This window comes from Sciurus carolinensis, chromosome 3 (assembly GCF_902686445.1).
Source record: "Sciurus carolinensis chromosome 3, mSciCar1.2, whole genome shotgun sequence".
In the NCBI taxonomy this organism is placed as follows: Eukaryota; Metazoa; Chordata; class Mammalia; order Rodentia; family Sciuridae; genus Sciurus; species Sciurus carolinensis.
The window spans coordinates 82,747,043-82,764,256 of NC_062215.1; the positions used below are offsets into that span (position 1 = coordinate 82,747,043).

The following is a 17,214-nucleotide window of genomic DNA, read 5'->3' on the forward strand; positions in this document are numbered from 1 at the left end:
CAACATTTTTTTCCTTCATCTAAACAAATGTTTATTTACATGAGCAATCCTGAAATTGGATCCTGGAAGTTATTCTGTAATCTACATTCATACAAAACAGAAGTAACTTTTTTGCAAATGATGTCATAGAAAACCCAAATCATAAATATCTTAATGGGAAGGAATCATATTGTATAAACTACCAACTTCTTAAAGTCATATTACTGAAATAACGTTTTAGAGTAAGAACACCTATACTGTACCTGTTTAGAGAGCCAGGTGTCTGATGTCATCTCATATTTCTGAAACAAAACAATTAATTGAATGAAGCATCTAAGACCAAAACAAGCATATTTAATTTAACCCTTTTTGTACTGTTGACTTCAGACTACTTTATCCTCCCTTCAAGCAGTGATGCCCTATGAGATATCCCATTGTCATTACTGATTTAAAATGAATGAAAAGTAGTGAACTGGTATTAAATGATAATTTAATTATAGAGTCTTATTTTTTTATGGTGAACTCTTATAGCATTCCCAGATGTATGTCACCAGGGATAGAAGATCATTTTCCAGCTATGTTTGATTACCTCATTCAAACTGTTTTGAACCACCAGACGCTGTCTCTTTTCACCTCTAGGCATCATAGGAAACAAAATTAGTAAGTCCTCCAATGGAACTAGGCAAATAGCCAGGAATAAAATTAAAAAGTGGACCTTCTTCTAATATTCAAGTTACTCTTAATCATTGCCATTTTTTATATTAGCAGTACTTCAGTCTTAGGAAAAACATCAAACATTTGAAATGCCAAAATTATACATTTCTTTAAAGCATTTTTACAAATGGTCTGAACCCAAATTATATTGCAAGAAGAAAAATTTGACTTCTTTCAAATATGTACAGGTAAAATGTTTTAGTAATGTTTCTGTGTAGTGACATGAAATAGCTTGCAATTTTTGAAAGAAATGATTCTATAACAAGAGTATTCATATTAACAAAACTAAATACAAAATATTTGAGGTTTTTCTATATGCAAAGGTGCTTATTTCAAATTTTTAATAGTAATGTATTTACAATTTTTTATCACTTTCCCTTTCTAAATTCATATTATTATTGCTTATGATTGATCACTTTCTCTTTTGGGGGCATGTTTTTCAATAGCTCTTCACCACATGCAGACATTATGAAAACATCTGCCTAAATCACTCTTCCTATTTGTTCCTAAGCCATAGCCATTCACAGTACCTAGAGAACACAGGTATAAAATATCAATGAGGGTACTCACTACTACCACCAAGTTTTCTTAGAAAAAGACAGAGTCCAAAACTTCATGTGCTACTTTTTATTTATTTTACTATTTCAATTAACTGAAAATAAAACCTTTTTAACTCTGAATATGTCAAAGAATTACAATAGAACATCAATAAGATATCAAATGATATGATAGGACTACTCTTTTCTTATTATAACATTTAAATTAGTTCCTTTTTATTGGTTCTTTCTAGTTACATGAGAGTAGAATTCATTTTGACATAATTATACAAGCATGGAATATATCTGTTCTAATTCAGACCCCAGTACCTTTCCTTCCCCTTTCCTGTCCCTACCTCCTGGTCCCTTCCCTTTATTGATCTTCCTCCCATTTACCTACAGTTATTTTTAAAATTAATTTCTTGTGGATGTACACGATGGGAAGATTCACTGTGGTATTTTTGCATATGTACATAGGAGAGTTGTATCAGATTCATTGCACTATCTTTCATTTTCCAATTGTTGCCTTTATCTATACTCAATAAAAAGAATTTAGATTATCCTTATAAGAAGATAACAGACTTTCTCTGATTAAGTAGAATATGCAGGCCAATTTTTAAATTACTTAACAATCAGGTGAATAAGAAAACCTATAGGACACTTTATTAAATACATGGAGAAAGGCTTCTCAGTCCAAAATGTAACAAGACAAATGAGGATGATCGAGATAAATTATCTAATATAAGCCTAATGTGACAAGTGTCTGTCAAACCTAGTAAATAAATGATTGATTCTCCTATCTCATATCCACATCTATACTTATCATCTCATTCTAAATTTCTACCTTTTTATTTTTCTTTCCTTTACAGATTATTTAAAAAGTATGTTTTAAAAATGTATACATGTAGTGAATACACAAATCTTAAGTTCATAATGTGATGAGTTTGCTGAATTTATTTATATCCCTCAGATATAGGATCTTTATGTTTCCTCCAAACATTCCTTCATACTTCTTCCCAGAGATTCCAAAATAGCAATCACTCTCCTGATCTTTTCCCCTATAGATTAGTTTTATTTGTTTCAGTAATTCAAAAAATTAAAACTGCATCACAAACATATTATGCACTTGCTGATGTGAGGTTTTTCCTATATCATGTGTTTGTGAAATTCATTATTGAGCCTACCAACATTTGATTGTTATTTCTTCTCAAATTTCTCAGAATTCCCTTGGATAGATGGGTCTTAATTTTTAAAATCCATTCCCTGTTAATGCACAAAGAGTCACCAGTCTTAGTTATTGTGAGTAAAGCTTTAATGAAGTTTTTTTGTTTTTTTTTTCTTTACTAATCCTTTGGTAGACACATTTTATTTATTGAGAAAATAGCTATAAATGAAATTACCAGGTATTTTCATGCATGTGATATGTATACATATATATGTATATGTTTATTTTTATGTAAACATAATGATATATACATGTTTAGCTTTATTTTAAAATAAAATTAATTGAAAAATAAAATATTTTAAAATAAAGTAAACTGAAAAATCAGTTTTTAAGTAAGTATATCAGCTTACTCTCCCACCTATGAAGAATGAAAATTCTAGTTTACCACATCATCAACAAATAATGTTGTTAACATTTTCATTGTTTGATTAATTTAGTCATGTTAAGGTTTGGAGTGTTATCCTATTATAATGTTAATCTATATTTCCCTAATATCTACTGATGTTGATAACCTTTTCATATGTTTATCATCTTCCTTATAATTTCTATTCACTTGCTTTGACATATTTTTTGGATTTTCTTTTGCTTTGTGAGATACATATTTTGCAAAAGTTTTTCCCTCAGTCTATAGTTTCTCAAATTCCTTAATGGCCCCTTTGATGAGAAGTTTCTAATACTGATGAGATCCCATGTGTTGCTGTTTTTAGGATTAGTAAAATTTTGTCTGTTCAACACAGTGAAGTTATATCCTGTATTTTCCCTTAAAAGACTTCCAATAGTACACTTTGTGGTTTATTTCAAATAAACTTAGACTATGATATGAAATAGAGGTGAAACTTCATTTTTTCCCTTTTGGATGCCAATTGTTCCAGTATTGTGCTTTTATTCTCCATTGAATATTATTGTATCTATGTTGAAAATCAATTAATCACACATATGGGCCTAATTTCTACAAACTGTGTGATTCAGTTGTTCTATTTGCATGTCACTGTACCTCTCCTACTATCCCTAGGCTTCAACAGCTTTGTAATTATCCTCAAACTCAGGAAGTACAAACTCCTCCAACTTCTCTTACGAGATAGTTTGGGCTTGTTCAAGTTTTTCCATTTCCACATAATTTTTAAAATTTTTCTACAAAAAGGGTCCAAGGGGACTTTATTTCATATCATATTTCAATTATAGTTTAATTTGTATAGAACAGACATATGAACAAGAGTAAAGCTTTCAATTAGAGAACATGGGCTAGCTTTCATTCATTTACATCTTTTTAAATGCCTTTCAGCAATTTTGTAATATTCAATATTGAAATTTTTCAGAGTATTTGTTGCATTTATGCTTACATAATTAATGTTTAAAGTTTTAGTGGTATTTTAGCATATTTCTTTCTAAGTAGTATTAGTATAGAAAAATGTATTTTGTGATTTCCAAATTCTTTTTTTGTAACAAGTGTAAACTTGGAGAATTTATGAGACTTATGAGTTTAAGCAAGTTCTGTATACCCATTTGACATAATTACCACTTGTTTATATTTTTGCATCATTTGTGTTATTATTGCCTCTTTTCCCAGTTTCTAAAGCATCAAAGAAGATAGAAACATGCATTTTAAAAATCAATAAAAAATTAGAACTATGCTTTTAAAATAAACATTTGATAGCAATTTGGAGGCACTGCATTCTTTACCCCTAAATAGTTTAGTGAATTTTTCCTGTGAAAATTAGAATCCGTAACCCAACAACAAAATTATCAAAAGTCAGGAAATTGAACAAAAAAATTGTGTTGGTAAACTGACCTTACAAAATGTGTTCTTTTATTCTAGGTTATTTGTACATCTTACATTTTATGTACACGAAAATGTCATCTGCAAATAAAGACAGTTTCATTCTGTTCTTTCCTAACATAATATTCATTCCTTGCTGAGGTACTTTGATTAGATCTTTTAGTAATGTTTGTATAAATAGAAGTGATAATGGATATCCATGATTTATTGCTGCTCTTTATATGAATAAGGTATTTTCTTATTGAATGTGAGCTATTTCATGAATATCCTTTATCAGATTGGAGATGTTTCCTTCTAGTTATATATATTGGAAGTTACCATGAATGGATACCAAATTTTGTCAATTTCTTTTTCTCCAACTACTATAGTATTTAATTATTTTCTTCTTTTTATCTTGTGATATATTATATTATTTGGTTTTCAATAGTAAACCAATCTTAAGTCCCTAGGATAGAATCCCTCTATCCATGAGGCACTAATGACCCCTCCATGTACATTGCTAGAGTCAAGTGTAAATAAGTTTAGGAATTTTTATATGAGAATGTTTTCTCTCACAATATCCTTGTCAAGTCTGCTGCTGATTCTTCCTGCTTCCTTAGATAAGTAACAACATTTTACTTTCCTTGGGCTCCATGTCTTTATTCTGTGGTCTAAAATTGTAGCCAGTAGAGGGCTTAGGATGCAGTTCAGAGACAGAGCACTTACCCAACATGCCCTGTTTCTCCTATTGCAAAATATCAGAAAATATATGTACATATATGTATATATGTATATATATTGCATAATATGATAAAATATCTGATATTTTATGGTGGTTTTTTTGGTGTTAGTATACAACAGAAATGCTGGTCTATAATGTTTATTCCATATTTTCCAGAGCAGACATTTGGAAATTACATTGTTAAATAATCAGAGAATCCTTTACTCAATTGTGTAGTACCTAATAGAACAATTTAATCTGATTGCCCCATTACTGAGAACCTTAAAAATGACATATATTGAATTTACTGCACAGTTTATAAAAACTGACTTTAGAAACTGAAATACAATTTACTTGTTGGTTCAAGAGCCTAAATTTTTAAATTTACATTTACTTAACTGTAGGACAAAGAAACAGTGTCTTTTGATAATCTGAACTACAGAAAAAAAAATGAATGTCTTTAAATAAGATCAGAAAGAAGTTTACTAGGACCCCAAGTTAATCAAAGACAAGAGGTACAAAAAAGTTCTAAATTTGAGAAAGACATTTATGTGGCTTAGACTACTCTTTCTGTCACCCAAGAATTCACTTGTTTTTCAAAAGCTGAATTTGTTCTCTTTTGCTTATCATTGATACTGCTCAAGTAAACCCTTTTAATAAGATACAGGTTTTTTGTTTTCCAACCACCTTTGAAAGTTAAATATCAAAGACTTTATACAAAATATTTCCTGATTTCTCTCTGTAAGGAAGGGTTAACTGCTTTGTTTCAAGCACAGAAGAAAAGTGATCATACTTACCCTGCTGCAGGCACCAGTAGTGGTCTCACAGACCGTGAGGATGGAGATGTTCTGAGGTCGGTTCAACCATCTCACCACTGTCTTGGTATTGCTTACCCACTTAACCATAGTGATATAGTATTCTCTAGTTTGGAAACAAAAATGAAAAATTACGTTTAGAGCCAGAGAATCTGAGTAAAACCAATAGTAGACACTTTATATTCAAATGTAACTGAAAACATTAAAAGGACGCTTCTTCATATAATTTCCATTATATATACAGAAATTTATTTGCACAATCTGCTATTTTTAAATATTTACATGTACAAATGCAAATAATGTATGTAAACATATGTTCATATATATACACATATAAAATATACATAAAATTTGGGAATAAATTTAAAAATGATTGATTCCTCAGAAAAGCAATTCTTGGAAAATAAAAAGAAATGATCAGAAGCTAGACTTTCATGAAAAACATTAATTGATTGGTGCTGATACATGTGCAAAACAAGAATATATTTTTAAGGCTATGTAATACTTTGTTTCTTTAAAAACACAATCAATAGCTAATTAAAAGCTTAATCTTGGCTTTGTAATTATGTCTTGTGCATGACCTTCATGTTGTTTCACTTTATATATGAGACTTTGCTTACAAGGCGATAAATGGTCTGTTTTGTTCAAGATCAAGAGCCAGTTCAAATGTTTTGTTTGCAAAACTTTTTTTTTACAATATTGTTAATTATTTTACTTATTTGAAAGAGTTTAAAACTAAGAAGAAATCAGACTTAAGGGGTTGAGTGACTACTAAATTTTTAATATAGAAAGGATGCTAATTAATAATATCCTGAAGGTGATTTCAGTTCCAGAAAGATGGATATATTTTCCATGATGACATATTGCACATTGTATTTTTGGAAATACATAATATTGTTGACACCCACATAAAAAATTCAATCATCAAAAATGATTCAATTTATGATACAAATGACATCTATTCTTATCTAGTATCAGAAGAGATGAGTTACTTTAGAAATGACTTAAAAAAAAATCATCCATGGGCATTATATTAAAGCCAGATTAAGAAAAACGTTGTGCTACAAAACACCTGTCCTTAAATATATCTGAGTTATATATCCAATTACATGAACTTACTCCTAACCCTGCTGAGTAGCTACCACTCTCTCTAGACAATCAGTCCATCAAAGTGAAGACATTAGTTGGAGGGTTATCCTGCCATGGAGTAAAGCCCGCCATATTTTCTTCAACAGTCTCTTAAAGAAATCTGGCAACTTTCACAAACAACTGAATCCCACTTGAAAATTGTCTAGAGACTCCAGGAAACCATAATAGGAAGGGCCCTAAATAGAGTTAGCAAGACAACTGTGAACCAAATAATAGATAATTTTGGTATAATCTGTGACCAAACTCTCTGGACCTTATAATCCTGTAAGGGACAATGTCCTGCTCACTTTCTCTGTTTTGTTTAAGTTAATTTATTTTGTATACATCATTATATTTAGCAGTATTAGTATTAAAAAGCAGAAAATAAATGTATTAACATTTAATAGATTACCTAGAGAATTAAGGTTGGAGAGAAAAGATAATGGATACTATGCTCAATCAGGAAAAGAAGTGCTGAATTCCAACAATATGTATTTCTGAATGATAGGTAGAAATATTGTTCAAAATTAAGTAAAAAATCTAACATGAATATTGTAAACACTGCTAAAAAGACTGCTAAATCAAGGAGTTCATATTTTGGGGAAAAAATGTAGATAAGACTAATACATAGTTAATTTTCAAAACCAGTCAGAATTTTCTCAATGAGTTAAAGCAAGTAATATATTTTATGCACAATGAGATGACAAAGTAACATAAATGATTTTAAAAATAAAATAACAGAACGGTATTTAAATATTCATATCAAGTGCTTTCTCTTTTAAAGTAGTATTCAAATGAAATGTTGCTAGAAAATCTTTGCAACACCTTTAGAAATACTGACATATTTATATCTGTTAATTATGAAGGCAAATAGTGACTTTCAAAAAGAACTGACACTTGGAAAAGACAACCAGTGCAAGTCTGGTGAATAACTGAATTGTTAAGAGACACTAACTTAGGTGTAAAATTGTTAAGCTAAAATCATGAACTTGTAGTCATACACTTACATTGCTCTTTGAGTAAATGATGTAATTTTTGTGTGTTTGTACTTAATGCACCTTGTGTTAATAAGCAAAATTGAATCTGATGTGAGATACCTCAGTATACAACTTATTTATATTCAAGGGTGACCTTGCACATGGTAACCACAATCTTTGTACTGAGAGTTCTCTTCAAAATTGAATGTGTACAGTCTCATATAGGGTAACTTCTAGGCATTGAAATATCTATGTTAAAGTGTTGGAAACATCCAAAATGGAAGTTAAAGTAGTCCTTGACTTAGAGAGAAAATAAACATGTACAGTTAATATCTTCCTGTGTTCCTGCTTTCCATGTCCCAGGATCCTAGGTGCACATCTCCCTGTTATTCACAGGGATATATTCTGCGTGCTCAAAAGCATTCAGGCTTTCTCTGCATGAGAAAGTAGTTCTAGTAGTACCCTTACCTGGAAATGTGACACTTCTTGGCCTGCCTGCTGCAGATGTGGCTGTCCTCCTGGAACTCCATCTCATGAACATATTAGATCTGGTGTTCCACGACCAGTAGCCAGCAGAAGTGTCCCTTTCTTAAACTGGCTTTCCTGCTTGTTCCTAGTCTCCATGGCTCTGGATTTCCCAGGAAGTACTCGAGGATCTGGTCCTCTTGAGCCACAGAGACAGAGACAAGCGGGTTAGAGGGATTGCACTCAAGTCAACAGAGACTTTCTATCAGCTGGGTGGTCTGGCACAGCAGATCTAATTGTCCACAACAGGGTATATGGAGTGGAGACCCTAGCATCACCTGCAGACAGGTATGTTAGCAGTCACACCTGTGATTTAATTGGTCTTATGTATAATCACTACTCTGGGCTCACAACATAATCTTTGTGCAAATACAGTTATTCTGAGATCATTCTCTTCTTAGACAACCCAGGAATTCTGCCCAGAAGTATACTGTGACTGCATTCATGACTTTCTCTTAGTGAGTATTCTCCCAAAGACCTCTGTTAATAACTATGTGCTACTTGTAAAAAGGTCATTTAGGACACTGTCATGAACACAGATTAATCTATTATTTAGATTTTCTTAAAAGGCACAGATACTCCTTGGAAGAATATGAGATGTAGGTTAGACATACTTCAATGAAATAGGAAGAGAGAGCATGACAGTGTCAAACCCAAGTGACAGGAGCAATATTACAGTGTCACATGAATGATGTAGGTGGAGAGTAATGGGTCACACAAGGTGGGTGGCCAGAGAAAGATTTCAAATAAGTCAAATAATGCTGAAGACTTGAGGTAAGGACAAACCAAAGACGATTACTTTTACTGTTCAGACTGGAAAGGTATGAACACAAAGGATGATGTGTCATTTCCCTCCAAATAATGTGACACGCATCTCATCTATGAAAAAAATTGGTATGATTCATTATAAAAAAAACTCTTCATTAGAATTTAACTATACAATTTAAACTCATAGCTAAATTTTCTAATAAAGGCACTGAGTGCTTGTAATATCTTAAACTCACAGCACAACAATTTGCAAAATAGCTCTTTCTCACAAGATGAGATGATTCTCTAGCTCCCACCATTACTTCTAGAGGTTGGTATCCAGGCAGGGCCAATATCTTAGGTCCTACCATGCTGCTACATTATTTTCAGAATCATCACAGACCATTAATCCAATAAAGATGAGCTCAATGGTGAAGAGATGAGCGTGTATTGAACTACTACTGAGGAAAGGCTGCATTCATATTCTAAATTTGTTTAATGAAGTGCTTTAGCTAAACTTTGGATGCATGAATGAATAATAAATAAAGAAAATGGAGAAGGCAAATGAAGGTAGAAACTTAGAAAATAAATTATGCCTTTACCCAGGATATCTTATCCTTTTAATTTCTTTTATAAAACCATATAAATGAGATAAAATCTAATTATAGTGTTTGGCTAGAGTATCTACCACATGATGATGGTAGCTTGAAAACCTTTCTATAATTATAATCTCTAGTTGTTATAAACAGATAAAACCATTTTCCAAATAAAAAGACTAAAAGAAATGACCTAAGACCTTCAATTCAAAGCAAAATTTTTTCTCTCACATGGAGGTAATGGAATCTAATTTTTAAGGTAAAGAACATCTTCCTACATTTATCTTATGTATCTTCCTTCTATATAGGCATAATGATGGATATTCCATTATTATTTTGTAACTACAGTGGTTTAATAGAAGAAAACTGAGGGGTAGTCATTTTTGAGTTTTAAGTATGACAGGAAAAAAATTGAAAAGAAAAAAGATAATTTATAACTTCACTGAATAATAAAATATAGCTCACTTACTGATTGCCATTACACAGAAATTCTAAAGATTATAAAAATATAGCAACTGTTTATATAGCATACAAAAGATGTAAATTATTATAAAAAAATTATATGTACTTTAAAATAAATTACATATCATATAATTTACATATATGATTTTTATATTGTTACTAAAAACTAAGAAATGTCTAAAATGGAATGTATGAACACAACACATATTCAAAAAACAAAATAACAAAAAAAATCAGAAGGGTCATTTAATGATGTGGAAGATTTAATAGGGTTGGAGGAAAGTATATCACTTATAATCAATTTAATCCTGTTTACATTTTTACAAATAGGAAACAAAATCAAGGTCAGGTATCACTAGCTCCTGTTAAAAAGAAATATGGATATTATAAAAATGATCCATGTGGATAAGATGTAAAAATAAAGAATGAAACCTATAGATTCTTAATTCATGATGGAGGTGGAGGGAGTCTGGCCCTGAGAGAGGTCCAGAGACCAGGTGACACTGTGGAATGGTGGCAGACACTGACGCAGACACTCAGCCCTTTCCTGCTAAATCAGAGCATCCCACGACTAAAGACCAGACAGAATGAGAATATTTCTATGACTGCTTCACCTTTGACTAAATCCCTCATGGCTGATAGACCAAGCTCAGAAAGACAAGTTTCTATTTGATTTGGTGACCCCAGTGGCATTACGTATGCCACTTCAGATCCACTTTTAGGTCTTCCATTACAATAGGGCTAAAGTGCTCTGTGACTTGATGACCTCATGTTCTTCCAAGGCTAACAACTGGTTCTGAGGTTGTATTTCAACCATTTAATCTTTCTGAGTTTCACCTTTCCCACTGATTAAAAGAAAATTAAAAAAAAAAAAACCACAACAGTTTATATTAGCTAGTTAAGGAGGGGTCTTTCAGAGAAAGCATTGCATAGATTTTTATTAGTTTTTCAAATGGAAAAAAATTCCATACACATTAGGTTGCACTATCTGTGCAACCCAAAGTGGGATGAGATTTCCCTCAATATGTCAACATTTTAATGAAAGTTCTGCTGGAATCAGTCACCCTGCATTGATTATAGACATCATCAAAACAAAATTTGAGCTTAGCCCCAAATCATTCAATACAGCATGAAACCATTTTCCTACTTGCCTATTCCTTCTTCAGAACTCTGATAAATTTCTAAATGTCTGCAACATTTGAAAAAAATTTCCTTTGAAGTATGAGCCCATTCAGATTTCAAAACACATGATTGTTTGATTATTTGTTCACTACTAAAGACTTTGCTAATATTAAATTTATGCTTCTGACACATAAAATGTGCTTTTTTTCCTTCTCTGTTCAAACTTCTTAAAAGTGAAGGCTTCTGAGGTAGGGTAAGTGGAAACAAAATCTCATTAAATTTCTCTGCCTGGAGAAGAATGCTAGCAAGTTCTTGGCAAGCTGTGGGGAGGAAGTTGGAAAAATAAACAAATTTTAGGGAGATTACACTCTTTTAAAGAGCACATTAAAAAAATTGGAATGACTATTTTCTAAAAGAAAATTCAGTTCGAAATTATCCTTTGTCCTTATCTTTCTATCACATCTCTAGCAAAAGACCCAATTCTCAGTATCAGTATCTTCAGTCATTTGCGATGCTGCTAATCACCTTGAAACTAAATGTGTCTTGGGAACAGCCAGACACCCAGAATGACTTCATTCTTCACTAATGGAGGCAACCTCAGCTTTATTTTCAAGTGGAATTGTTGAGCTGATCACATCTCTCTCTAAATTGCAACAAAATGATAATTGGATTGAAAATATCTATTTCCCCGTAAAAGTGAAATTGAAATTGCATACCTTGATTTAAAGCTGTCAGGTGGCATGAGTTCCAAAGTATGCGTTGGTCCATATAGGTTTACAACATATAATTTTATTGTTGGGTTCACTTGACCTGCCTTTGAGAAAATGAAAGTTGTAATGCAAGTATATTAAGCATTAGGCTACATTGAGAATAAAAGAAAAGGCACTTTGACTCGTTTACTTTTTTGTGTCATGGGGGAAAAAAGTTTAATTTCTCTAAAGTATAAATGATTTTAAATTCAACAACTTGATTGCTTTCAATTGTTTCTGCAGATTGCTGCTTCTCAAGCGTTTTAGTCAGACAATTAAAGGTGATAGGAAATCATGACGACTTTATTCATCAGGCAGTGCTACCCTGCTCTTCCATAGAAAGGCACCAGAAGGACTGACTGTGCAAAACAACTGGTAGATCAAACAACTGCTCACCTGATAGCATGTGAACTGCAGTGGGGAGATGGGGCTAACTCAAAAGGAGAGAAAGATTAAAGGAAGGAAAGAAGGAGGAAAGGAAGGAGAGAAGGAAAAAAGAAAGGGAAAAAAAAGAAATCCTATTCACATATATGATTATCATATATGATATAGAGCATATGTCACATGCTTAAAATTCCAGAAAATTCAATGCATGCCTTTGCATTCATCTACCTGAAGTTTCTTTTACACTTTAGTGATTCTTAAATGGAATGACTCTTTAATTGATCTCTTAAAAAATGGGCAGACTGCCCTCCTTAAGTATCTGGCATGAAAACTGTAAGGGAAGTGAGAGGTATTCATCATTTGAGAACAGGAATTAAATTTGTGTTAAATAATAACTTGCAAGTAGGAGTTGGTACATTTCTGGCATATATTACATGAATTTTCTCACTAAACATCCCTCCTACAGTCCTAAGATATACCCATTTTCCAGATGAAAATGGAGTAGCTAAACCAACTGTCTATTAGCAAAGGGAGCTAGTATTTAAATCCAGGATGCTCTTGACTAGGCATTTAGTTCATTTGTGGGCAATGTCCTTTGGAGTTTTTCTAAAATACACTGTGAGCAAGGAAGGGGCAAGAAGGGAACTTCCTCCATCATGCCTCAAACACTTTGAATGAATGAATGAATGAAAAATGTTCCCATCAGGAAGAAATTTTGCATCAAATCACTTGACTACTTATGGCTCAACGTGTTTCTAAACAACAGGTATGGCTATCCTTATGGTGTGACTGAGGGCTACAGAACACACTATGAGATATTGAGAGGGAGTTGAAGTGAGTTCAAAACTGAAGAGTGCAAAGTGAGTTCAAAATGGAAAAGCATGGGAAAACTGATTTAAAAATGACAAAGAAAGATTCATGTTCAAGACAATATTACCAACAAAGTCAAAATTAAGTCAGGACCAGAAGTAATATGATACCTTCCACCCATTTCCATGAAGCCCACCTTCAGCTTGAGGACAATGTTGCATGATGATGGTGAATGGACAACATTTTAAGAACTGGTTTAGTTTATTCTGAGAATCAGAGAAATCTGAATCCAAATTGTGACTCTGCCATTTACTTGACATGGATCATAAAAAGATGCTTAATATTCTCAGTATAATTTACTTGCTTATCAAAAAAGAGACACATAGTTCTCTGAGAACATGTCAAAATAATAGTTTTAAGTCAAAGATGGTTCCTTTTCTGTACATAAAAATATAGTTTTGTTACATGGACTGAAGATGATAACGTGTCTAGTAAATGGTCATGAGTTAAAAAGGAAAGTTATTATTATGATATTAATTCTTCTGATCTAGTTAGTGAAATGTGTACTTATATTCTTATTCAATATACTGATTAAACTAATAAAGAAATTTAATTACATTTGATATCTATGAACTCTGACCAGTAATCTAGAATTTATGACATATTTTGCCAGACACATCAACCATTATCCTGTTGTTATGGCAGCTTTGTCAGTAACACTCTAAGTTTATACCTGTTCAGGATCACTGATAGCCCCATTAGCTTCTACATGAAAACAAATCAAAAAATTGTGTATACCTGAGACCATATTTTAGGTAAAAAGTGAACTCTAAAGAAATATCAGGCCGTCTCCAAAATTCAGCTGTTCAGTACATCCTAATTTTGTTACATTTTTACTTTTCCATGGAGTTTTGAAATTAAGCACATATGGCAAGTTCATTTGTATCTTTTAATATTTGAATCATTTCAAGAGTTTGCAAATTAGAAGTTCATCTATTTGCTTTTAGCATTCACATTTGCCACAAACCCTGCAGAACCACAGAATTCCTTCCTCTATGATTCTGAAACACAAGCCTCAATAATAATTAACCTTATTCTACTGGCAACTAAATTGTCATTAAATGAGATAATGTTTTAATTAAGAAGATTAACCTGAGGTCACAGAGATAGAACTGTGTATCTCTTTCGTGCTGAATCGCTAATGATAGGGTGTTTTATGAGGTCTGAATCATGCTGAATTAAGTAAAATACTAATATATTTGTTTGGTGTAAGTATTTCATTAGTAAATTTGACCACATTGGGTTTTTGCTGCACTCATTTTAATCTAGTTTAATTTAAAACACAATTTAGTATGAACTCAATGTGTTATTTCAATTTCTAAAGTACCACTTTTTGAAAGTACATTACGTAGGAGCAAATTGAAACAATACATTTGTTAAGGGAAAAAACGAGCAAATGTTGTTCTAAGTCAGAGTAGAAAATAATATGCTTGAAAATTAAAGTAACATACCCAAAATAATACTGAAATATATTCTGAGAACAAGGACCAAAATCCAACTCTACTTTCTTTGAGTCTCACTGTCTTACATATCTGGGTTGGTGTTCCAAATAACGGTTTGAAGACTAGGGTGCTTTCACTTAGTTTGTCTGCTAGGATATTTGCTTATTTCTTATTTTTAATCCTCTTTAATAGTAACCATCAATACTCAGGCCCCTCATCATGTTATATTTGCATATTGCAGGTATGAAACCGAGAATACTACCCACTCACAGACAGGTCATTAGGAGCAAATGTAGTAAACAGATCTACAAATATTTGTTAACTTGACAAAGATGCTTTGATTTCATCGATGTATCCTGATATACAAGATGACCTCTGGTAGCTTTATTGAGAAGAATGGAATCAATAAATTTGAGTTATTTTCTTACTCTTAAAAATAGTTGTGACTTTTATAAAATCCTTAACCTTTTAGAATCTCTGTCTGCCTTTTGTAAAACATAGGCAATTGTGATAAAGATCATATGAGAAATATTAGTGAAGTGCCCCTGAAAACATATTACATTATTAACACTTGTAAATTATATAAACGTTGTTATGTGCTGTTAAATAATTGATTGCATAATGAATGATTAAATAATTAAGTATCTACATTTGTGTCTTGTGTCTTCTGAATTACTGCTCATATATTTCAGTTTTTCCAGATGTTTCTTTTTGCTCATTTGTTGACTTCAGTTTTGCTAAAATTGTGAGTCCTGGAAGTCTCCAAGTTCAACCACCCTTGGTCCATAACTGAGAAGGAAATTTGAAGATGAAGCTAAGTATATCTTTTAAATTCTCACTCCTCTTGGAAAATGAATTACAAAGTGTTGTCCCTTCTGCGGGACTGATTTTATTCCCTTTGTGTAGTGTGCATGGAACAGGTGGATGTGCCTTTCACAGTATATCATTAGTTCTCCATTTTATACTTAAATTGCCATGTAAACTTTAATCATTTTAAATAAACCAAAGTCTTTCAATTGATCTGGAAATAAAAGGTATACTGGTGTGCTATATAGGCACAAACTATCAAACACACAAAAAGCTCAATTTATAATTGGAGAAGTCAAGAACTTTCCTTAGAATACAATAAAAATCTCTCTGTGAATATGATTATTTTGTAGAGAGGTTGGATCGCCATTTTCTCCCAAAAGCACCAGGTAAATGTGCCTTCTAGTCTGTATCCAGAGAAGACCCTAAAAATAGCATTTTGAAATCATGGAAGCCAATTCCTCTCCAACCTGCATTATTACTATAAACTACAAAAAGGAAGATGGGGAGGGCAGAAGCTCCTGGAGGAAAATGCTCATCATATTCCTGATTTCCCATACTGAAGCCTATCTGACTTTCTCCCCTGGATAATTTGAATCTGGTGGATGGCAGGAGAAGAAGGAAAGCATGAGGGACCTTGCCCCACCCTGACCATGCCTTCACAGCAGGTCTGGTTTAACAGCTAATTAAAATTTGCCCAGTGTGCTGTGCTCAGTTAAAGCAGTGCGCGAATTCAAACCCTGTGAAACTTGAGAAAAGCAAAGTACAACTCTAAAAAGGGTGGTTTGAAAACAGTTTCTAAATGAAATCAGCATCCTGTTACCTAATAAGAGCTAAAATGCATAAAGTGTCATTTTAGAAATTTTCTACATGATATCTTACATGACTAATACATGGGGACCCTCACCATAAGTCTTTCTCTTTGTTAGATAAGCTTAAGGGAGAAAAGAACTTTTAAAAAGAGACCTCCAGATATTAAGGATGGCCTACAATTGAAACCCAAAACACTCTGCTTTTACAGGCTGCTCCAAAGGCCTCAGTCAATATTTGAAAATAATTTTACTATTTGGGTAGATTTTCATATTTTCTCACCCAGGAAAACCCTATCATCTATCCTGTCTATATCTGGCTATGATTCAACACAGGCATTTCTTAAACCATGTTCCAGAGTGTGCACTGCCAAAATAATGCTGATATTAATACTAATACTAATAAATTCTTTATGCTTAGTCTATTCTTCATTGGTGATTCTTTATGCTTTGTCTGTTCTTTATCAAGATTCTTTATGCTTAGTCTATTACTTACTCAGATTCTTTATGCTTAGTCAATTTTTATAGGAGATTTATAATACACATTAACATATAGTATATTAAGTATTCTATGAAATCATCTGAAAAAAGCTAGAGCTTTTCTTTTTAGCTAAGAACTTCCAACTTATTTGATGATACCACTTTCCCCTCTCTTTTAACACCTACCTGCAACTCCTAGATTATACTTTGGAGAAACTCTTATCCTAGCATCAGTTCTGTGTTTTACCTATTCTCACCTTCTTTTCACCAGGGAAGATGAGAAAAACAAGAATGAGAATCATAAGAAAAGACCCCATTCCCCCTAAAATCATTTCTCCCTCTTTCAACCTAGTATTGTGCCTTGACTATT

General features: G+C 32.4%; 1 protein-coding gene across 3 annotated transcripts in view; it reads right to left on the reverse strand.

Moving 5' to 3' along the window:
* Dpp10 (dipeptidyl peptidase like 10) overlaps window positions 1-17,214 on the reverse strand; it is a 1,299,115-nt gene that overhangs the window by 69,530 nt on the left and 1,212,371 nt on the right. For all 3 annotated transcript variants that reach the window (XM_047546244.1, XM_047546243.1, XM_047546245.1), the window contains exons 10-12: window positions 12,020-12,117; window positions 5,729-5,852; window positions 243-281 (exon numbers count right to left, since the gene is read on the reverse strand). In XM_047546244.1, the coding sequence (XP_047402200.1) occupies window positions 243-281; window positions 5,729-5,852; window positions 12,020-12,117 (261 nt within the window). The remainder of the gene's footprint in view (window positions 1-242; window positions 282-5,728; window positions 5,853-12,019; window positions 12,118-17,214) is intronic.